At 56.4% G+C, this 22,976-nt stretch overlaps 1 protein-coding gene and 1 long non-coding RNA gene across 4 annotated transcripts; one reads left to right on the top strand and one right to left on the bottom strand.

The window, feature by feature from the left end:
* Positions 1–10,684: 10,684 nt before the first annotated feature.
* On the bottom strand, positions 10,685–13,585 carry FOXD2 (forkhead box D2). Its single transcript, XM_081818402.1, has one exon. The coding sequence runs from the start codon at positions 13,221–13,223 to the stop codon at positions 11,736–11,738; it is 1,488 nt and encodes a 495-aa protein (XP_081674528.1). The 5' UTR covers positions 13,224–13,585; the 3' UTR covers positions 10,685–11,735.
* A 73-nt stretch (positions 13,586–13,658) lies between these two features.
* LOC115942399 (uncharacterized) lies at positions 13,659–21,609 on the top strand. 3 transcript variants are annotated; one of them, XR_014144860.1, is made up of 4 exons: positions 13,659–14,591; positions 17,270–19,041; positions 20,446–20,612; positions 21,456–21,609. It is a non-coding gene; the product is annotated as an uncharacterized LOC115942399 (long non-coding RNA). The 3 variants fall into 3 exon arrangements; XR_014144859.1 differs by lacking the exon at positions 17,270–19,041 and having other exon boundaries at positions 13,659–14,065; XR_014144858.1 differs by lacking the exon at positions 17,270–19,041.
* The last annotated feature ends 1,367 nt before the right edge of the window (positions 21,610–22,976 follow it).

Raw genomic sequence — 22,976 nt, 5'->3', positions numbered from 1 at the left:
TTACTCATGTGCCAGGCCTTGTGCTGTGTGCTGGGAACAGTGGGATGCATTAGATTCATCTCCTGCCCTCAAGGAGCTCCCAGTCTGGTGAGGGAGGTGGAACAGTAAGCAGAAAGTAATATGCCATGATAAGTTCTTTAAAAGCTCCAGGGGTGGTAGGAGCCCAGAGGACAGGATCTAAGCCCAGGCTTGGGGAATAGGGCGCAGGGGAGAGGGAAGGCTTCCTGAAGGAGGTGACACCTGAGTTGGGAGTGAACCAAATAGAAAGGGGGTAAAGGGACAAGCAGATGCATGAAACAGAGAATCATTGGCTCTTGAGCTTATCAAAGGTAGACTCATAGACTCCTAGAATCATTCTTTTAATGAACAGCTATTTATTGTGCCAGAAGCCATGCTAGGTAAAGAGATCTCAGAATGGAAGGGATCTCATATCCCAAAGCCAGCCTGGCTTCCATACCCTACTCTTAAGAGGCAGACTGCCTCTTCCAACTCCAAGGGCCTGGGGAGAAGAAAAGAAGTCTAAAGATGCCCAGGATGTCAGAATATAGGGTGAACCCCACCTGGCGGTGTTCAAGGAGCTCTCTGGGATGGACGATGGCCGTGAACTCTGGCTCCCTGAGCTGCCGTGACCAGCAATCCCAATAGTCAGAGCTCTGTTGCCTGGAGTCTGAGTTGAACAGGATGGAGTTTGAGGTGATGGCTACTGTCCCAACAGGTTCCAGGCTAGCAGAAGTTGAGGAGCGTTTCACCTCCAAATTACATTCTTCAGCTCTTCTCAATCAAAGCCCTCACTATTCTTCCCTCAGAGCCCATATCACCCTTTTAATTAGATACGCATCTGTGTGTCTCTTCCTCTCCTCTTCTAGATCACCACCACCCTGAGGCCAGGAACAACGTCTGTTTTATTCAGAACAGTATCCTCAGTGCAGGGCAGAGACCAGGCACAAAGCAGTCATAAAAGGCTCCTGAAAGGAATTGAGACTGACAGGTGGGTGTGGAAGGACATTCCAGCAGATGAGGGCAGCCTGGTGATGAGCTCATGTCATTTCCCCGACAGGGACACTGGGCCCAAGAGAGGGTGGAGTTGCCGCAAGACAGAGCTGCCAGTGTATATGGAGGGGGGCGGGGTGCAGCCAGGCTTGTTGCCTCCCTGGGAACACAGACACAGAGAGGCATGGCCCTGGTCCCCAGGATGCCCCAGTCTCCTCAGAATCAGTTCCCTTTACGAACCCTCCTTCCCCACCCTCAGCCACCTTCTCGGACTTGTAAGCTCCTTGTCCCAGGGCTGCCAAACACTCGCAGGTTTCTCTTCAAACCGAAGTCCCAGAACTGGCCTCAAGGGCCAGGGGGTAGGAGCGATGGAGCGGGGACCAGTGCGGGGTGGGGGCGGGGAGCCCTGCTTTGGCTCCAGATCTAGGGAACCTCCAACAAGGACTGGACAGTCTTGGCATCTAACCTCTGCCGGTAAGCCCTAAGAGCGAGAGCACAGAGCCAGCCGGGTTAGCCCAAGCGCATCCGCTCCAGGAGGTAGCACGAGATGGACCGGCAGTTTAGGATCACGCCGGGAGCGCAGAGTCAGGCCGGCTCAGAGCTGAGCCGCCCCGGTGAGCGTGGGGTCATCCCTTTTAGCCAGAGGCCGGCCGGCTCTGGAGCTAGAGCGTCCTGGTTTGCAGAACCAGCCTCTAAGGGAGGGTCAGACCGGGGCGGGGCGGGGTCACCGCGGTTAGCGCCCCGGACGCTCCGGGTACTTTGGGGCCAGCGGCGCCCCCAGGTGGCAGGGCCCCGCTGGCGCTCGGGATCCGGGTCGGGCAGGGTTTCTGGAACCTCGCTCCGCTCGCCCTCGGTCAGGGAACCTCGCGGACTTGGTCTCCGGCTTCGCCTTTCAGGAGTTTCTTCTGCTTCTGAATATTCTTTGCAATATTCTTTGGACAGAATGCAAGTGGGTGCGCGAGCGCATCTGAGAGCAAGAATCCTAGATGCAAGCGCAGAGGTGACAAGTCCTGCCCCAGCTCCAGAGGAAGCGACAACAGAGCCTGGCCCCTCCCCTCCAGCCCTCCCCTCTGGCCCTGCCCATTCTTCTAAGTCTGTCTGCCGACACCCACTCTTCGGATGTGTCTCTGGGAGCAGCCATCCGACCCCCCAGACACCTCCCAGGCTTTTGGGTGCTTCTACTACAATGCCACAAAATCTGCAGTTCTCCAGTTTGAACCTTGGGCAGAGACACTGGGGAGGGGGTTCTCCACAGTCCCTTCCCCACTCAGGCTTTAGGAATGTTCTCCCTACACCACCACCTGCACACGTTCCAGTTCTCCAGCTCCTGTGCAGTGCCCTGCCTCTCTTGCCTCCCCCTAAACACTCAAACATTCCCCCAGAGGTTCCCAGGAAAAGGGGGGCCAGGATGAACAGGGACAAGAACCTTCTACTCCATGCCACCCTATCCCTGTGCCAGACACACATCGGACAGGGCTGAGAGCTCAGTGGGCTGCCGGGTGGGAAGTCACCTTCACATTCACCCACACTCCCTATCTTCCACAAAGGAGACAGTTTCATGCAGAACAGAGGAACTGAGGCATCCACGGACCCTTGGCCACCTGTCTCTGGCCCTGCCAGAGGAGGAGAAATCCCAGGGTCTTGGGTGGAAGCCCCTGGGGTCGAGAAAGGAGGGAGCCAAGTCTTTCCCCTGCCCCTTGTAGCGGAAGCCCCGAGGAGGCAGCCACCTGGTCTGTGGCTCTGGAGTCCCCGCATAACCTGTGGTGGGCTAGTACTGTCCCATCCTGTACCCTTGCTGCACAGAGAGCCAAGGAGGAGTGAGAACTCCAGCAAACTAGAGGGAGGAGCTGGGCGGAGCTACTGACCCCGGACTCAGAAGGTGGGTCCAGACTAATATATTCCAGCTCCATTTCTCAGACAGAGAAACTGAGGTTCGGTGAGGGTGAGAACTACTGGCCCAATATCACAAAAGAGTCAGCACCCGGGCTGGAATCACAACTCCTCTCTCCTCCCCTTCTCAGCTGCCAGTATTAGATAATTAATCATCTTCAGGGCAGGTACTAAAATGAAGACTAAGGAGGGGGAAAGAGGCACCAGATCTCTGGTACCTTCCAGGCTAAGTATAACTCAGAATCCTTATTGCTGCATGCCTCTTGCGCACACACTCTCTAACACTCTCCCCCCCACCTCCCCCCCCACACACACACAGGCCAACACTCCCCCAGATCTCTACCTCTCAAAGCCCAGAAGCTCAACCAACACCTCCTGACCAGGAAGGAATGGCTCCAGCCAGGGCTGCCTCAGGCCCAGATGGCCCCCATTTTCTTGATTTTCTTCATTTATTCACCACTGCCTAAAAAGTTTAGAGTCCGATGGGGCACGGGAAGCAAGGCTTGGAATAGCCAGGTGGGCCGACTGATTCACCAACAACAGACTCACAGAAGTAGGGAATGAGGGATGCCACTGCCTGGGGAAACTGAAGGGAAAGAGGTGATTGACTGGAAAACTCTGACCCCCCTCCAACTCCTTCCTCGAAGCCAAGCTGGTGCCCAACCTTCTGCACAGCCTGAGGCTGGGGAAGGACTGGGCTGCCTTCCCCGGCCCAGGAACCGATGCGGCTGAGCGCACAATGCCACTGCTCACCCACACTCCCCACACTCCCCCTCACTGCTGCCACCACCTCGTTCACTTTAGGGCAACCGATTTCATGCCCTGATTTATCTGGATAATTGACTGTTCTCCCACACCTGGATCTCAGCTAGGCTCACATCCTGCCTCTGGGAAGGAAGGAAGATTCAAAAGCAATCCATAGCCCAGACAACACTTGAGGTTTCCCTAGAGTATAAGGGGAGATTTTTAGTTTCCTCAAAATATCTAGCCTAATGCTTCAGTTACCAATGCTGGTGCGGAGAGGCGGCAGGCTCCAACTTTACACCAGCATCCTGCTGAGCAACCTTGGGCAAATCCCTCCCTTACCCCTCCTCCAGACCTGTTTGCCCATCAGCTCAATGTTAGACTTGAAAACCTTGCAAACTCCGGTGTTCCTGGCTCCACAGACTGCACCCACCCCCTGGCTGCAGAAGGATAGTTTCCTGGGAATGAAGGGGAGGCTCCAAAGTTCCCCAGGACCACAGACCTAGTCCCTAGGTGCAGGCTGCAGGGAAGGAGGCCCACAGCACCTGGCATGAAAGCAGGTCGGAGGCCAGACAATGGAGCCTCTTGGCTACTCTAGAACAACCTGGAGCCATCCTGAACCGAAGGCAGGCTAAGAGGGCTAGACACCAGCAGGAAAGGGAGGAAGCAGGAGCGTCAGGAGGAGACCAGCCTGCTCCACTGTTGGTCAAGTCACTGTGCCTCTCAGCACCCTCACTGGGTGCTCCACATTCCCAGCCTTGTCAGCAGTGGGGAAGGAAGTCGGGAGAAGATGGATGGCCCCTGCCTTTGCTCGAAGAATAGGAAAAGAGGCTTAAAACTGAGGCCTCCTTCTCTACACTCTGCAGAGACCCATTCCTAGCCCTTTCACCCCAGTCCTCCACACCCACCCCCCTCCAGCCTCTGCTTCAGCCACCCAAGAAGGGGGGACCACACGCTTGGACTCAAACTGATACAGTCACAAATATGTATGTTAGCACACACAGTCACTCACAAATATTCCTCCCCAAGCACAGTCACCCATGCACACTGATATGTTCAGGTCCTCTCTCATACACAAACATACACACAGTCACAGACCCCAAATATCCAAAAAGCACATACACACCCTGGGCTGTGATACCTGGTACCCTCATCATAAAGTAGAACTACCATCCTTAACTCTTAAAACACCGAACATTTTTTTACCTCAAATATGGTGATAATCATTTGTTTTGCCTGTCTTTTGCTTCTCAACTACCTAAGTTAGTTTGAGTGTAATGATGCTAGGCAGATGTTCCTTGTTTGTATCTCTGGCACGATGCCCAGCACACAGTAGGTGCTCAATAAATATCTGTGGGAAAAAGGAGGAAGCCAGAGAGGAAAGCGATCTCCAGGACTGAAGGCAAATTAACTTGCCCCAGTTTGATCCTTACCAGGTAACTCCTCAGGCAGGAAAACTGTTCTTGGACACAGACTAAGCCCTGACGCTGGCTTCACAATCTTCAGGTGATCGACAGAGGAACGGAGGGACGGAGGTGTAGGGTATGCAGATCAGAAGCCAGAGCTGCTGCCCGCAGTGGATCAGAACCCGGAAGCGGCCTAGCAGTCCATCTGCCCTCGCATTGCTATATCGAAGACCCACGGGTTTGCAAAAGGACACTCAGAATGGTCCCCGATCCTCCCGCTTGCCTGGGGCTCCACAAAGCGTGACTGGCCAGAGCGGCCAGGACGTTGAGAACTGGGCGAAAAGCCAGCCCTCCGAGCCCTGGGATCCGACTCCTCGTACAGGGAGTCTAGGTCTTTGGGTCCACTCCGAGACTCCGCAACTGATCCGCGGTGCGATCGCGGCCTGGTCCCTTCCGCTCCAGCGCAGAAAGTGGCTCCTGCCTTCTGGCTCTGAGGCTAATTTAAGCAATAACCTCACCAGCGGCCCTCTTTGACTGGGGTGACTCTTGGGGAAGCCAGAACTGGCCCATAAAGATGGAAACATTTGCATAGAACTCTGCACCTCGAGATGTGAACCCACAGGGCCCAGGAGAAGAGGCGACCCCACGGGCAGGGAAGGACCAAAGTGGGCTGCAGGGGGTGGGGGATCTCCCCACACCAGCAGGGTCCCGACACATCTGCATCCGAATGGGATGGGGCATCTAAGTCAAGGAGTCCTAGGAGCACCGACACCTGCCGGGGTAAAGGAGCGCAAAGCGAGGGCACTCTGTAAGCGGCAAGAATTAACGTGGACAATAAGGCCCACTCCTATACCCTCAGCGCCCCCCACCCCTCCACACACACACTATTTGGCAGTGTCTACACAGATCATTTGAAATATGCTTTTCAAGGCAGTGTGATTTTTAGGAAGGGACAGAATCAAAGGGACGGATTTAAATATAGTTTCCCCCAATAATTTGTCTTTTCCAGTCCTAAAATCCGTCCAACCGCAATTCCAACAATACTTCTCCCTGCGTAGACAGAAATGCCCCGGAAGTGAGACCAGTCTAAGGAGATTTTCCAGCATCGGGGAAACAGCTCAGACCTACAGGGCCCCAGCTTCCTAAGGCGAAACGCGCGAGACCCCTGTAGCGGCAACTATTCGCATCTCCGCAGCCGCTCCCGCGGGGTCCGCTGCGTACCCCTCGTCAGCCGCGCATCTCCCAATAGCTGGAGGGCGGGGGTGAAGACCGGGACCCTGTCGACCCCCTCCAGGAGTACGAAATTGCGGCGAGGAGGCTGTCCGTGGCCGGCAGGAGGGCACCCGGCGTAGACCCCCGCGGCAAGGAGCAACGCGAGGACGCAGACAGCGAGCGACTTCCGTTCGGAGTCCGTGTGGAGCGAAAAGAGAGCGCTTGGCGGAGACCGGGGACTCCGAGGTAGGAACCCCGCGCGGGTGGGAAACAATCCCAAGGATGTCGGCGCCCAGGGCAACCCGGGGACGCAGGCACCGGAGGAAACCGCCTGGCTTCGCAGCGGTCCGAAGCGTCTTGGCCTCCGGCGCGGCCGCAGCGTCCGGCCCGCACCGCTCAGTCGGCTAGGAAAGGAGGCGGTGCCCGCTCCGCCCCGCGCTGCGCCGCGCCCACCAGCTCGCGGAAAAATTGGTTGCGGAAACTTGAGCTAGGAACCTCTGTCCTCCCTACAGCTTTCTACGTTGGGACGGGTCTATCCGACCTTAAAGAACAGAATCATCACGCTCCGAAACTCCAGTTAACGTTTGTTTTGCTCTCAAATACCCTGATAAACGCAAAGCTTAGGAGGCTGAATTATCCTGTACGACCTCTGTCCACCTCAAGGTCTCTTTCACCGTTTCTCCATAAATCTCAGAGCGCCAGCCCCGAGGACAAATGTGAGCTGGGTCTCATCATCCCGGTTGGTCCTCCTGGACACATCGCTAGTCCTTAGCCTAGACAACCTTTGGAACCACGTATCGTAATAATTTACGCACAAACCCAAACTCGCCTCTCTTCTCTTTGGCGGTACGCGCGGGGTATGAATTAAATTCCGAATCCGGTCCATAAAAACCCTACGCGAGCTGCCTGCTCCAACCGCTCGAAATCCTACGAGGCACGCTCCACACTCAAAATCTTTTCTCCCTTTCTCTTGCAAGGTCCCTCGTTTAAACAGCGTCGGCGCCTTTATTCGCCTGACCCTCTGCGAAGGAAAACCCGCCTGATCGGTCATTGTCTGGTCCGCGACCGCCCCCACCCCCGCCCCAATCAGTGTCACAAAAACGCCCCTTTCAGCGGATTCCAAACCCTCTTCACCCGGGCTCACCGAGCCTTCAACTTCATTAAGTGCGCGCTACGGCGGCTCTGGAGGAGGCGAAGTTTAAATAAACCCGAGCGGACAGGGAGGAGGGGTGGGCCTGGGGAGGGTTGCTAGTTGAAGGGGAGAGAGAGAAGTGTTTTTGAAAAGGGGAAAAAAGTCATCAGGGGAAAAGCGCTTTGTAACCACGAAGACGCGCCCGCTGTGGCGAGAACAAATTGGATATGGAGGGGAAGTGTCCGCCCCCACCTCAACTCCGGCTCCTGGGTGGTCCGGGGAGCCCCAGGAGAAAAGAAAGATGGGGAGGAATCGGCGGTGAAAAGAATTAACCACTTTAATTGGGCTGCAAGAGAGAAGTAGGGAGAGGTTCACCGATGTGCTTCGATCACCCAAACCAAATGCCCTTCAATAAAATAAAATCCCTGCCCCTAGCCGTGGCTGAAAGACGTATGTCAAAGTTTGAGAATCAAGGCTGTTCTCAGCCATAGAAAGTAAATCTGCAAGATGGGGTAAATTCTGTCCGGAAAGACCCCTCCCCCTCCTTGTGGCCTCGGGCCTCCCGGCGCCGGATGAAAAGGAATGAAATTGAACGAAATTGAACGAAATGAAGTGAAATTGACCAGTGAAATTCGCCAATTTTCTTCCCCTTTAAACTGCCCGCTCTCGACAGCACTTTCTGAACCCCAGGCCGATTTCTTAGCATTTTTTTTTTTCTCACCTCTAGAGATGAAGGTGTGCCCTGGATATTTTCTTATTGTCACCGATTGTGGGGCCTGTGGGGGTAGCGGCTCAGCTGTCTCCACCCAGAGAGGAAGGGAACCCACAGAAGCTGCTCCTGATGAGATGGCTATTTCTCCCCCCAGTGAGCTGGTCTCCTAAGTAAGCCAGCTTACACTGAACACCCACCCTTTGCACCCACAGGGCGGGAAGGAACCACTTAGAGTCCTTCTGGTCTGGGGGTGTTGGGGGTGGGGACAGAGGGCTCTACCATACAAATCTGCAATCCTCTCATCCTTCTTGCTCTTCCCTACAGTCCAGGTCCCAGGTGGGTCCTTGCCAGTTCCTAATTTACGGGTTCTGGGCCCACACAACCTAAAGGAGTCTCAAATTCTAAAGACCCTCCCTTCTCCCCTGCCTTCAGTAGTGAGGATCTCTCAGCATTTTTTTTTTTTTTCTGTATTTTTCAAGGCCAGTTGGGCAACTGTGGCTTCTTTGTGGCTCCCAGTCCTCAGCCATAATCTGAGCCAGATCTGGCCTTCTTGACCCATAGGGAAACTGGGATCTGAGTCACGGGTCTGGGGCCTCAAGCTTCTTAGAAGCCCCTGGAAGGGTGTATCTCACTCTTGCCCGATCCTCCTATTTCTACCTCTTCCTGATAGGAAAGACACACATATACATACAAGCAACATGCTCAGATGAATTTACACACACACATTTACTTCACAAACACACACTGAGGAGTCCAGAAGGATCTGCTGCTTCTCCTGGAAATAGCGACTGAGGCAGTATCTCATCTGCCTATCCACCATCAGATATGAATTCTGGCTGACTTAATTTTCTCTCCTCTAAAGAGGAAAAACCAACTGATAAATCTTTTACTTGAAGCTCCAACCTAATATCTGGGAGTGACATATTCATGGTAAATGAGATCATGTAAGCTACAAAATGCTTTATTGAGGGCAAACACACACACAGTCATGTTCAACCTTCCTCAAATGAAAAGAAATGAAATCAGCAGGCATTTCCCTTTCTACCACTAACTCTAACCTTTCTTCTCGTGGACTGTTTGATAAAATCATGGGAAGGTGGCCCACTGCATTCGACCTCCCCACCCTCCTACAGTCTCTCAAGGAGATGGAGGAGAGAGCACCTCGCCTCTGGCAAAGGGGCTACATTTACTACCTGCGCCTCCAGCCTTGTCTCTCCTCTGTTGGGGAATCAGCTGACTTAGGAGTTGCAATCACTGTTCCTCAGCCCTGGTGCATTCTCCCTATCCTGATCCTGATTCTGACCCTCCTCCCTTAGGGCACTCAGTCCTCTACCTCCTCCTCCTTTCCTGCTGTTGCTAATGCCTGGGAATCTAGCTAAAGAGGCCTGTGGGGCTTCTCCCTGACTGCCCCTCTCAAGTTCTCCAAAGCTGGTTCCCTGACCCTGTCTTCCTCCTCCTCGCTCTCTGTCACTCTAGCCCAACACTCGCCCTCAGCATGTGTCTGTTTTCCCGCAATGGCTAAAATGCCTCGTTCTGTACCTCCACATTTCTCCTTCTCTCCTATGTCCTCCGTTGAATGAACAGAGCTGAGTAACCATCTTTGTTCCACCCAAAGCGTCCCCTCCTGCCCAACATGCTCTTGAGTCCGGCCAGCTGGAGTCCCAGGCACAGGCAGCAAGCTGGGAGACTCACTGGGCTTATGGAAGGCTCCAGCCATAACTCCCGATGGTTTTGCACTCCGGCAGTAGATTCTGGCTGTGAGCATGGCTCAAGGGTTGGGAAGGTTTGGCTTAACAGAGTAGGACCGCACTGCCTCTCTCCTTTGGCTCATAGTGCACTTCTAACCCTCTCAGGCCAGAGGAAAGAAGAGTTTCACAGTCCCCCCCCCCCCATTCAATCTTTTCATTCAGACCTGTCCACAACAACAGGAGGGAGGGGGGTCCAAAAAAGGCTCTACAGTGGCTAAAGAGAGGTCTCTCTCTTCTTAAGGACCCAGAAAAAGACAGTGACAGAGAATCACAAACATAGAGCACACATTCATGAACACACAAATAAATAAAAATGCAGATATCCTAAAATACAACTCACTCCCCACCCCAAAGGAGGACAAAAAGCAAGGATACACGATGACCCTCAGAAACACAAACAGGAACCATAAGCTCCATGAAAGCCTCCGCACGCAGAGGCATACAGAATATGCATCAAGACACACAATTCACTCAAACTGTACTTAGTGGATACAGTGTCCATGAGCACTGGGCACCCAGATAAGCCCCTGCCACGCTGAAGTCTAAACCAGAAGATAAGAATCCCCAGGTGCATTTGAAACAAAACCTCTGTGTAAAATCCCAGGCAGACATTTAGGACCAGAGCGAAAATGAAAGTGCTACAGGGGTCACAGGCTTCCCAGAGTCCTGGCCCCATCAACAGCCAAAGGCCGAGGCCACAATATTCCCTGTATCCAATAAGCCCAAGCCCTCCTTTACCTGTCTGGGCTGCCCAGGGCCCTTCCCCACTCCCTCTCTACCCGGGAGCTGGGTGTCTGGGAGAGCCCCGACTGGGAAAGGGAAGTGCAGGCAAGCAGACAGAGCTGGTGACTGCTGGAGTTCACATACATTTATTCAACTGACACCAATCGGAATGGGGGGGAAGACAGATTTTTTTCTTCCACACAAACCATCAGACGATTTCACAGAGAAGTCTAAATCAATGCACACCCAGTGGACAGAGAACGCAGATAGCGGCCCGCTGTACAGATATTTACACATAATTACAGGACCCCCTGCCATAGGATGTGCCCTCGCCCACCCCATCCCCACCTCTCCAGTCCTTGACCCAGACCCTCCTCTCCCACCCCAACCTCATTGCCTTTAGCTACAATAAATATCCCAGGGCCTGGGACAGAGCAGAGCACTGAGAGGGCCGCTGGCCCTGGATGGCTGGACCCAGCCGGCCATGGGAAAGGGGAAAAGTTCCTTCAAAAGCACCCCAACACTAAAGAGGGAGGATGTTCCTCAGTGTGGTGGGATCCGGGGTTTCTGCAGGGATTGTGGAGACCCCTCGCTCAACCTCTCCGTTCAACTTCGCTTGTGTAGACACTGCTTTAGGCTTCAGAGAAAACTAACTTCCTTGGAGAACAGCAAGAAAAAAAAGTTGAAAATTTCTTTTAAGCACAAAGCGGATAATAGGTATCTTTAAATTATAATATTGGGCAAGCAGTGCCTCAAAGTTGGGGAAGGAGTGAGGGAGAGGCAGAAAGGGAGACCTCTCTGCGCAGTTGGGTGTTTCTGGCGGAATCTGCAGGGCCTGGGCAGACATCTCTCCGGGAAAGCATTCCTCCCGGGCCTCTGAGAGGCGCAGAGGCTGGGAAAAAGTGAAGGTTCCCCCCCGCCCCTTTTACTGCTCATTTTGGAGTGGGATCATGGCTTGCGACTTCATCGCATAGACCTGGGCCTCTCCCTGAGCGATGGAGCCCGCTTCGTCCCAACTATCGGCAAAATTCTGAGCGTGGAGCCTGAAGTGCCAAGTCACGAGCGCCGGCCCAAGGTCTGGAGACTCTTCATAAATAGACTCCCTGAGTTCCGCTGGGACCGCAGGAGCTCCCGGGAGAGGCTGAGTGCGGGCCTTACCGGCCCTGAGCTCGACGTGGTCAGAAGTGGCAGCCACTGAGGCCGGCGACTTTGCTGGCAAACGGGGGCCCTGAGGACAGGAGCGCGTCCCCGGGGTGCGAGAGGCGGATGTGGCCGGCCACTGGAGCCAGGGCTGGGGCAGTCAGCATGGCCAAGACCTGGGCTTGACCCCCAGGACCCGCCGCCGCCGCGAAAGGCGATCCCGGGGAGCCCTCGCCTCCGTCCGGGGGTGCTGCCCCGCCGCCACCGTGGCCCATGATGTGGTCTATAGAGAAGGAAGGCCTCTGCCCGGCCCCGGTGCCCCCGGCGCCCGCACCACCGCCCGCGTCCGTCTTGAGGCCCTGGCGCAGGAGTGCGGTAGACAGACCAGCCGCGGTGCCGGCTGCGGGAGGGCTCAGCGACGCCGGGTAGAAGGCTTTGGCGCAGCCCAGCTCGGCGCCCAGGAAGGCGGGCAGGCCTGCGGGGCCGGGGCCCGACCCTGTGCCCGGGGCAGGCGCAGGGGCCGGAGCCGAGGCTGCGCCCGCGAACACCGAGGCCGTCGGAGGTCCGGGTGGAGGAGCAGCGGCGCGGCCTGGGGGTACCGACAGCTGGCAAGGCGCGGCGGCGGCGGCGAAAGCGAAGGCGTGCGGGTGTGGATGCGGGTGCGGAGCCGGGCCCGGTGGGGGTGCGCCGTAGGCCGGGAGCGCCAAGCCGTAGCCGTAACCGTAGGCGCCATAAGCGGCGAAGCCCGGCAGGAAGGCGCCGGGGTCCCCCGCCGCCGCAGCCCCGCCACGCAACAGCAGCTCCGGATGAGGGTGCGTGTGTGGATGCGGCGGCGGTAGCGGCTGCCGCTTGAAGCGCTTGCGGCGCCGCAGGAAGCTGCCGTTGTCGAACATGTCGGCCGACTCCGGGTCCAGCGTCCAGTAGTTGCCCTTGCCCGGGTTGCCCGGCTCGCGGGGAATCTTGACGAAGCAGTCGTTGAGCGAGAGGTTGTGGCGGATGCTGTTCTGCCAAGCAGGGAACTTCTCCCGATAGTAGGGGAAGCGGCCGCTGATGAACTCGCAGATCTCGCTCAGCGTCAGGCGCTTCTTGGGGCTCTGCAGGATGGCCATGGTGATGAGCGCGATGTACGAGTAGGGCGGCTTCACCAGCGGGCTCCGCGTCGCCGCGCCCCCCGACGGCGGTCCCGGCCCGGGCCCCGCCGCGCCCCGAGCCGCCGAAGCGCCTGGCCCGGGGCTTCCCGCGGCGGCCGCCGCCCCCCGGGGCGCTAGAGCGCGGGGCTCGCCGTCCGAGCAGCCGCCGGACTCCTCCTCGTCCTCGGCTGCGTCCGCCTCGGTTTCCTCCGGAGGAGGCTCAGGGCCGTGGGGGAGCACGTCCCGGGGGGCGCGGGGCCCGGAGCGGGCAGGGAGCTCCCCCCCACCGCTGCCGCCGCCGCCGCCCACCACGTCTATGTCTGCGTCGGCCTCGGACAGCGCGGCCGGGGAGCTCTCGGAGGACATGATCTCGCAGCAGCAGCTGCCCAGGGTCATGGTGCCGCCGCCGCCACCGCCGTTCTCCGGCTCCGCTCCGGCCGCGGCTCCGGCTCCGCCGCGCTGCCTCTGGGGCGAGTGTGTTTTGCGCGCGGGCGGGGAGGGGGCGGGGGACTGAAGCGGGGAGGGAGGGGTGTCCCCCCAGCTCCGCAGCGACCCCTTGTGGCCCAACTCGCCGCTCTCACCTCTCGGTGAGCACCCGACTGGCTGCTGTATCCGCCGCCCCGGGAGCCGGAGCCTGGCGCCTGCACCCGGGGCGTGGGCGGAAGGAGCTGAGGCTGCCCCTGACCCTGGCCGGTGTCGGCCCCCAGTGCCCCCGGGATGGGGGGTAGGGGAATTAGTCCCTCCCGCCTCGCGGCTGCCTAAGGCGGAAGAGCGCGAACCCGGGGCGGAGCTCCCCGAGCGGGGTGGGGCGGGGCGGGAGGGGGCGGGCGGACTGCCTCGGCGGAGGGGCCCGGCGGGAACAAACAGCCGCCGCGGCGGGAGCTGGCTCGGGTGGCTGGAGGCGGGTCCTCCAATGCCCGCAGATCCCGCAAACGCTCCGCTCCCCGGAGCCGCCGCCTGGAGCCAGTGCGCTCAGCCCCTGGATGTTAAGGTCCACGCGGGTGCCAAATGGAGCCGGGAGAAGTAGCGACAGCCCCCACCCTTCATCTACCCAAGGCAGCGCCCTGGGCCACCAAGGCCGAAGCGCAGTTGGAGCTCGAGCGGGAGCCTGAGACGGCCCGACCTAAGCCGCCCGAGCTGGGCCCGCCGGATCCCAAGCGGCTTCCGGCCCAAGGGGAGACGCACTTGAGTGACCGCGAGGAGCAAACTTGGCGCTCTCAGCCTCGGGCCTCGGAGAGGTGAGAGATTCCGGCTGCGCCCCTCTCCTCCCTTCCAAAGCCGAGACCCCGCCACACATCCTTTTGCCGCGGCGCGGGACCCCGGACGCAGAAGTGTGTGCGGGGAGACCCGGGGAGCGCGTCGCCTGTCCGTCGCCCTCTCCCCGAAGCTTCTGTGCGGCGCTTCGGCCGCATTCCGGGAGCGCGGACCAACCCATCGCTCTGAGTTTGCCTGCACCCTGCCCTTTTCGGTCCGGGTATCCGTTTGTCTTGGGCTCTGTGACTCTGTGTCTCTCGCCTTCGGTGAATCTCTGCCTTGTTTCCTGTGGAAACCCTGCATTTGTCTGGGTGTCTCTTCGTGGGTCCGAGAATCCCTCGCTCCATTTCCCCACCCCCAGTCGCACTGCAGGGCTGCTCCCCCCTTTCTGGCCGGACTTGTAGGCTCTACGGACCGGCCACAGGACCCCGACAGACACCTTCCTCAGTGAACCCTGACCTCAGCCCCAGGCCCGCGTTGTCTCGTCTCTCAGGAGCCCGTGCACACAAGGTTGGTCCTGTGCCCTTCTTCTTACGAGCCGGGTTTCTGCCCAGCCCATTAGCCTCCTTTCTCCCCTGGCCAGGAACCTAGCCACCAGTAGACTGGGCCCATCTCAACCCTGAGCGGTGACAGGGGTGGTAGGCGCTGGTGGTGGGCAAGAACTGAGCTGATAGACGGGCTGCTGCCCCGCCAGCGCCGCGCAGTGGTCAGATCTCCGGCAGGCGAGGAGGCGAGGCCGGAGACCCAGCTGCCCTCAGCTGTCGCAAGGCTGTATGACAGTCAGCAAGGTACTTTCCCTACCCAGCCTCAGTTTCCTGCTTTGCCTAGTAGTTAAGAGCAGGAACCCTGAAATTAGGCTGCTGGGATTCTGGTCCTGGCTTGCTTATTTACGAGCTCTGTCATCTTGGATACATTTCTTAAACTTTTTGCTTCTGTTTCTTCCTCTGTAAAAATGAGATTTAAAAGCGCACCTACCTCATGACTAATACCTAAAAGTAACTATATCACTCTAGGCTACTTATGAAGAGGATATTGAGAGCACTTTGCAGACTCTTGGGGAGAGAGAAAGCAGGTGGGGGTGTAGTCTCCCACCTGGATCTCAAGCTATGGTCTAGCCCTCCACTGGGTTACCCGTACTGGGGTAACTGGGTTATCTAACCCTCTCTGGTCACTATGCTGAATCAGATCCCCTATAGATAAGTGCTGGAAGCAGGGTGTGAGGGATCGCCAGGCCCCTGCAAGCTGTAGTTCAGCAGGATTGTTGTGAGGGTGGATACATTCTTTCATCTAACAGTTTCCAGCCTATGGAATAATCTAGTGTAAATCTAAATTTCCCATTCCACAACCAGAGGCCCAGAGGGGGGTGGGGTGGGGCAACCAGAGGCCCAGAGAGGGGAAGAGACTCACCTAGGCTCCTATAAGATAGAGCAGGGCCAGGTGCTTGTCACTTAATCTTCATGATGGAGGTCTCCATCCTCTCAAGCCATCTGGCTAAGAGCAGAGGAGAGTGGAAGCAAGTCTGACTGCCCCTGTCCTGGGGGAGAAAGTCCTCTGTTCCCCCTACACACACTCCTCAGACCAAGGGGATCCACCTGGTATGCAGGGTCTGCATAAATCCACCTGGTATGCAGGGTCTGCATAAATCCACCTGGTATGCAGTCTGCACAGTTTATGCAGACTGTGGCCGGTCCATAGAGCCTACAAGTCCTGCCAGAAAGGGGGAGCAGCCCTTTCGCTACCTCCTTCGCTACCTCCTTCCTGTCCTCAGGAAGATGAGAAGAGGTCCAGTCCTCAAACCATGGACAAGCAATTGGGCAGGGGTAGTGGCCCTTTTCTAGGTGATAAGGCCCTCCAGAGAAAAAGGTGGGGGGCGAGGGTTGGAAAGAAGTTTTTTGCATGAGTCCAAATAAACTCACATATCTAAGGTTGCTAGATTTAGCAGATTTATTTTATCTGGCAACCCTACACCTACCCCAAGCTTGTGTATTACTTCGTGGAGCTCTCTCTGGTACTCACAGGTAGCCCACACTGTCTACGGCATATCAGCTCCAGCCCGGCTCTGCCCTGCTAGTATCTAAGAAAATGGAGAGGAAAATCAACATTGGCCTCAGCTTACTACACCTCACCTTCTGAATGTCTTCATTTCTAAAATGGCAGGCATTCGCCAGTCCCTTCCCCCCTTGCCAGCACTTTCTGGCTCCCCAGGCTCCGGCCTCCTGCCCAGCTTCAGGGTCAGGCTGGCTGAGACATTTGCTGCCCACATCTCCTGGGTTCTGAAGGTCCAGGCAAGACTCTACAGAGCCGCTGTGGCTGTGGGCTCTTGCCTCTGCCTGGTTCTGCTGCACACTCGCTGCTTGCTGAGGCCCAGGTTGGGGGGAAGGGATACAGGCCCTTAGTCCCTGTTCTGCAGTGTGGGGGTGGGACATGATCTTAAGGAATCCTTGGACCCTTCAAACACACACTTTTACAGGAGTGCAAACAGGCTCTGGAAATCATGTGACTTGGCCAGGCTCTTGAAGCCCCCCACGCTACTCCCAGGGTTGGGTTGGACCCAGGTGTCAAGACTCAGAGGCCAGAACTCCTTTACTTATCCAAATAACTCTGCTTAGCCCCTCACCAAGCTCGGGAGAGGTGTTTCTAGGAACCTCTCATCCCTCCCAAGGTTTTAGTGTAAATCTAGAAGGGCCAGTTTGTCTTGAACAATGCCAGGAGTAGGTGAACTGGGGGCTGGGAGAAGGTCGAGGGGGACCTTGGGAATTTATTTCGTTTTCTGCACTTCTCCGCTGGCACCAGCCTTTCCCACCTGTGGGCTCAGCCTCTTCCAAACCTTCCGGTCACATTTGCTATCTGGGTGACTCTGTCACTTCCCTCCAAGGAAAATCTATGCTTCAGCGCCCATGCCCGAAGCTTCCAAGAAGCAGAAGGCAACAGGCTCTGGGGGCCTTGGCTACAGTGTCCCTAGTAGGGTCTGGCCTTCTCCTTCCTCTGCCTTACTATTTCGCTACCTCCTTCGCATAGCCAAGAAACAACTGGAAGGAGGCTTTTGGGGGCGCCTGTTGGGAGGGGGGTCCACCCCAAAATGCCCGGACAGCCAGGGAGTTGTTGCATGTTTATTGTGATGTGTTGCTGACTATCAGTGGTGTCCCTCCCTTTATGGCTCCTCCCTTGGCTTCTTATGGTCGCAGTAGACGTGCTGTTCTCGACTTAGGGAAAACGACAGCTATCAGATGGTTTTGAGAATATAATGAAGTCAATGGCGAAGAGCGGCGCTGAGCGAGCAGGAGGTGGGACGCGGAGCGGACCGACCTCACGCGCGACCTCCCCGCCGGATGAATTCTGCGAGCACAGTACGGCCTCAGCCGGGCAGGGGGACACCACGCCCGCACACTTCTCTGATTTTATTCACAAACCTTGCCAGTCTCGGGGAAAGCTGCGAGACCCGCGCAGCCGCCCCCTCTTCCCGTTCCTCCATCGGCTGCAGCTCGGGTGTAGGGGATGGGGGAGACAGTTGTTTGGCGGAAGCCGGGGCATCTCCGGACCCTTTTCTTCACCCAGATCTCCGCCTGTTCCAGAGCGATCGGCTCCCTTGGCCCGGGCGGGAGGCGGGAGATTCCAGATCGGGAGACCTGAGGGGAAGAACCTCAGGCGGCGGGGCTCCCCACACACAGGAGCAGGGCCCCGGGTCAGAGTTCAGAGAGAGGCCGGACCCACAGCAAGCAAGAGAAATGACAGGGCTCCCCGCCTGTGCGCCTTCGCCCCAGCCCACCACCCGCCCTCCCCCAAGCGCCTCTGAACTGCTCCCCACACCTCCACGTACCCCCCACTTCTCAGAAGAAATGTCTTTCTCTTCTTTCACCATGCCTGGCCACAGCCGCCTCCCGGCACCCCTATCCTGGGACTACGTAGTGGGGGGGCTCCCTTGAGCCCCAGCACCGAGCAGCGGTTGAGACCCGGACGAGCTGCGGAGCCTGTCTACTCTGGTTCGCGGGAAGAGGGTTGCGGGCCCAGGCAAGGGTGAAAACAGCGCGGCTCCGCAGCCGCCCAACCTGGGGCTCTGGCTTCGCAGCGACCGCGGTGCTACAGGCTCCCCTCGCTGGGGAGACGCACAGCTGGGGGCAAGGGAGAGGGGACGCTTCCAGGTGTGTCGGAGCGTCAGCCTCAGGTCTGAGTGCCCCTACTGTCTAAGTGCGTCCCGGGTTTTTGCGAACGAGGGTCTGTTTCTCCTCCCTCCGCGTGCGTGTGCCCCTCCGGACGCCGGTGGCTCTATGTGTCCGACCCGCGCCTGTCCCGAGTGCTCCCCTGCCAAACGCACGATAGGTGCGGGGACTGCCCTGGAAGCCTCGCCGGCCAAACCCACCGCTCTGCCCCAGCGCCGGAAGCGGCGCGACGTGGCTGGGACTGCGAACCCACTCCAGGCCCGCAGCGTGACCCTGGCGGGGAAGGAGGATGTGTGAGGGTGCAAGCCTGGGTGTGGGTTTGGGACGAGAGCGGGGAGAGAGAGGAGAGCGCACGGGCACGGCGCGGCGGAGAGCCGGGAAGAGTGTAGCGGCGGCCTCCTGCCCACCAACTGGAGGCCACCCGCTGGAGCAGCAAGACCTCGGGACCCGGACGCCCTTTCGCAGCCCTGAAGTGGGGCAAGGCGGGAGGGAAGGGAGGAGGGGCCCAGCCGTCCGAACCCGGTAACCGGCGCAACACGCACATGCGCGCGCCGTCGCGTTTAGCCTTTCGGAGCCCCAGGCAGGGTTGCTGGTGAAACCGTAAGCCCCTGCGTGGTTGGGGAAATGATGCCGGGTGCCTGACCCCTCTGGGATGCGGAGCCGCGTAAGCCCCACCGAAGCAGAGCGAGGGGACCAGAGGGCGTCTCGGCCTTGCCATGTAGACCCGGTGACCCATTCCTGGGGAACAGCGACCTCTGGAGGAGCGGCGCGTCCACGCAGAGAGTCAGGAACTGGACGACCAGGTCTAGGACCAGAGGGCCCTTTCTCCACCCCACCCCTTTGGCAAACTCATCCAGAGACTCATAACCTCCGGACTCTTCGCGCATGCTTGCTTCCTTTCCCAACCTGTACTAATGCTTGAAATCCTTGCAGAGATCCCGCCTCCTCCAGAAAGAAGGCTTCTCAGGGGCCCAAAGCATCTTGCCCTCTTCCTGCTCTGAGCTCCTCCTAACTGAAAGCCTGAACCCTTGACAACAGCGCTTGCATCCTGCTCTGCACAGCCGACCTGCTTCCTGCCTCGCCGTTCTCCAAAAGACCATTAATCCATACACTCCACCCACCCTTTGCATTGTATGCTGGGTGTGCTGTTTTTCTTTCCCTCCAGTAAATAAAAGACTTAAGTCATTTATCCCAAAATTGAACTGTAGGTCTTAAAAGTCCGTTTACCAGAGAGGGAAACCCAGAGGGAAGGCTGACTTGCCCAAGGTCACACAGCAAATTGGTAGCAAAGGCGGAACTAGATCCCTAACCTCTCATTTCCCAAGCCCAGAGCCCTCTCCATTTCACCTGGATGTGGGGAAGGGCTCATTTTGAGGGGTGAGGCCTGGTTGGGGGAGTTGACATAAGGAGAGGGGAAATACAGGAGAGAATGGGGTAGAGGGGGTCACCGCTCCAGGGTGGGGCAGGAAGGAAGAAAGAGGGGGCAAAGCTGCCCTGGAAAGTCAGACTCTTCCTTTCCTCAACCCCAGCCCAGATCAAGCTACTTTGAAGGACTCTAAATGTCAGGGGTTGGCTAAGTGTCTTGCCTCAGGAGGTGGGTGGGCTGGATACAGCCTCAATTCAGGCAAATATCGCCCTGCCCTCTGCCCTGGGAAGGGGGAGAGAGGCTAAGAAACCTCTGCTAATACACACCCAAGGGGTGCTGCTGAGACCTCAGAGCAGCAGGAAGAGGCCTCCTGGTGCTTGCAATTATAAAGTTAAAGGAGAAGTTAGGAGGATGATTCTCATGCAATTTGCATGAGCCCCCAGTGATAGCTGCCCCCAGCTGCTTTGCTTTCAGGGAATCCTGTGTTTGTCTGCACAGATAACCAGGCAGCCTGGCCCCTGCCTCTGTGTCCAGCCACACCTCCAACCCCTGCACTCCACTCAAAACTGCTTTCTCTCGCTCTAGACCATTACCTGCAGCTCACTCCTGCCTGGCTCAGTCCTCCTAATCCTCTGCTCATTTCAAATATCAAACTTCATGAGACACTTTCCGCAACAACACCTCCCATTGGCCAGGCTATGAGGGGCTCCTGCCTGTGTGCCCCCAAAACACTAAACTCCCTCTATTGTCATCATTTATCTTCCAGTCTGTCGCCCTCTGTAGACTGTTCCTTGAGAACACTCATTATGTTGCCTTCATCCTCATTTTTCCTCCTCTGCAGGGTGGAGATAATAATTGTACCTACCTCACTGAGTTCTCGTGAGGATTAAATGAGCTAATGTGTATAAAGCCCTCAGCCCAGTGCCTGAAACTGTGAAAAAGCTCATCAAACATTTCTCATCATTATCAGTCACTCTGCCTCCTGCCAGCCACAAAACTCAACACAGGGTAGGTATTCAGTGAATGTTAGACATGTGGATACAGGAACCAATGAGTGAATGAATGAACAGTGTGATGTATTTCTCCCTCTTGTCTGGGACTCCCCAGACAGATAGCTTCCATCACCAGCGGAAATAGGTGTTCTTTGAAAACAGACATTGCTTCTCCCCCATCAGTCCCCATCCGCGAAGGGAGGAGAACACGTCCCCCTATGAAAGAGAGTCTTTCCATGGTCCCCGACCCCAGCATTCATTGGATTTCTCTCTTGTGTTCTCTGTCTCAGTTTCCTTCTTTTAAAATGTTGTGACCAATCAAACCAGCCAAATCCTGACAAAATCTTCCAGGGGCTCCCCATTGCTTATAAGACAAAATTCACTCTCCTTAGCATGATGAATTGAACATGTTTACAGTTTTGGGGTATCCCATTTCTCTGTTGGATTAGACTTCCCCTCCCATAGTCCACATGGTCCTGATGGGACTGTCCAATCTCTGTGTCCTTCACACTTACTTCCAAGAGTAGACAGGCAACCCAGCAAGATCAACCATAGCAACCATTGCAAACCCAAGTCCCAGTGATTGGTCTAGTCAGGAGTAAGGGACCTAAGCCAAGCCAATCACTCCTTCTACAAGACTTGATATATGGACTCTGGGACTTCAGGAGGAGTGCTTCTCCTTTTGGATCAGAAGATCAGGTGGAGAATGTGGTTTGACACTGAAGCCCATACACAGAGGAGAAACAGGCTAAAGAGAGAGACAGTTTAACAACAGTGCTGCGTCCACCAGCTCTGCCCAAAACTCGAATCCTTAGACTTCCCAGACATTCTAAAGATATTCTCCCTTTTCTTAAACTAGGTGTAATGACGTTCTGCGAGTTCGAGTTGAATTTCACAAACAGCAGAGCCATAAGAGAGGAGGATCCTGGGTCCCTGAAACCTTTGAGGTGCCATACCGCCCTGAACTGCCTCAAGACTTACGGGGAAAGGAAATACATTTCAATATTGGTTAAGCCACTGTTGTGGAATTTTCTTTGGTGGGGGGGTGGTGGTGGTAGTGGAGTCTGTTACTCACAACTGAACTTAACCCTAATTAATACAGGAGGGGATGGAAAGATGCCCTATAGACACAAAGGACCAGTCTAGGGTCATTAGCCTGGAGAATAAAGGGCTCAGCGTTGACACAGCCCCCATCTTCAAATCTCTACAGGACTGACCTGGAGCACAGAGACCATGGCAAAAGGGAGCCTGAAGGCTGTCAGGAGACTCAATATCTGTGACTCCATGGAAGGAGAGCCTTCCAATAGGGCTGTCACTCAGAGAGGTGATAGGTGACATTGATAGGAGTGAGCGCCCCATCACTGGAAATGTGTGAGCTATGGCTAGGTGATCACTGGATAGGAATCTAGGCACAACAGACAGACTATAAGTCTTAGAGATGGGTTCAGCTTATGCCTCCACCATGTATTAGTCTCAAACAAATAACTTTTCTAAGCCCCAGTGTCCTTGTTTGTGAAGGATCCAGATAGCTGGGTTGGAGACAGAAACCAAGGAAATTTCCTAGCTGTCACTTCATAGAGACTCCTGATGCCTAGAACAAGCCAACTATGAGTCAGGATGCCTCAGAGAGGATCCTTGCTGGCCTCCCAACCTTGACATTTTTGAGGATACCTGCTCCAACCTGCCTGCTGAATGCACCTCCCCCTGGTTTGTTCCTGCAACTGGAGAAGAGCAGTGGAGCCTGAGTCTAGGGGCCTGAGATCTCCTCTCATCCCTGCCTGTGCCCCTCCCAGGTCTTCTGCTTCCTTATCTGACATGTAAGAAGTGCATCCCCTGTTTTGAACTCAAGAATCTGGCTCAAGAATCAGGGCTCTTAACTACTGTGCCCTACCTACAATTCCAAAGGTGAGTGATTGCCATTCAAAGCAATAATAATAACCATGTTTGCATGGTCTTGACCTGCCCAGGCTCCTGCTCATCCTGTCTCAGTCAGCCAGAATGGTGCCATCTGCTACATGAGCTGACACCACAGGTCTGGTCCAACCCAGACATTCCCAGGCTACTGAGGGCCTTGTTTTACGAAGTGGATTTGGCTCCCCCTTAGTCACATGCATGCCTCTCACAGGGGGCCTGCTGCTGGATCTTCCTTCATCCACTTCCTCCCATGAAGCAGGGCCACTCCCAATGAAATGGGAAATCCAAGGCCAGAGAGGAGCAGATCTTAGAACATGACCCGATGATCAGAAGGAAGTCACAATTGGGGATGAGGGATGGCAGAGAAGGGGAGATGGCAGCATTTGGCAGGAGGCCTGGAGGCCTGAACAGTGGAGGTCTGAAGAGCGAGCTTCCTACACCTGCCTCTGATGCCCAGGGTTGGGAG

Source organism: Leptonychotes weddellii, chromosome 4, assembly GCF_054177405.1.
Source record: "Leptonychotes weddellii isolate Sample4059 chromosome 4, ASM5417740v2, whole genome shotgun sequence".
NCBI lineage: Eukaryota > Metazoa > Chordata > Mammalia > Carnivora > Phocidae > Leptonychotes > Leptonychotes weddellii.
The sequence above is the reverse complement of the archived record's forward strand: the minus strand, read 5'-3'. Positions and strand labels throughout refer to the sequence as shown.

Bases quoted from the DNA above. Each gene is read 5' to 3' on its own strand.
- FOXD2 (XM_081818402.1), bottom strand. From the start codon at position 13,223: ATGACCCTGGGCAGCTGCTGCTGCGAGATCATGTCCTCCGAGAGCTCC.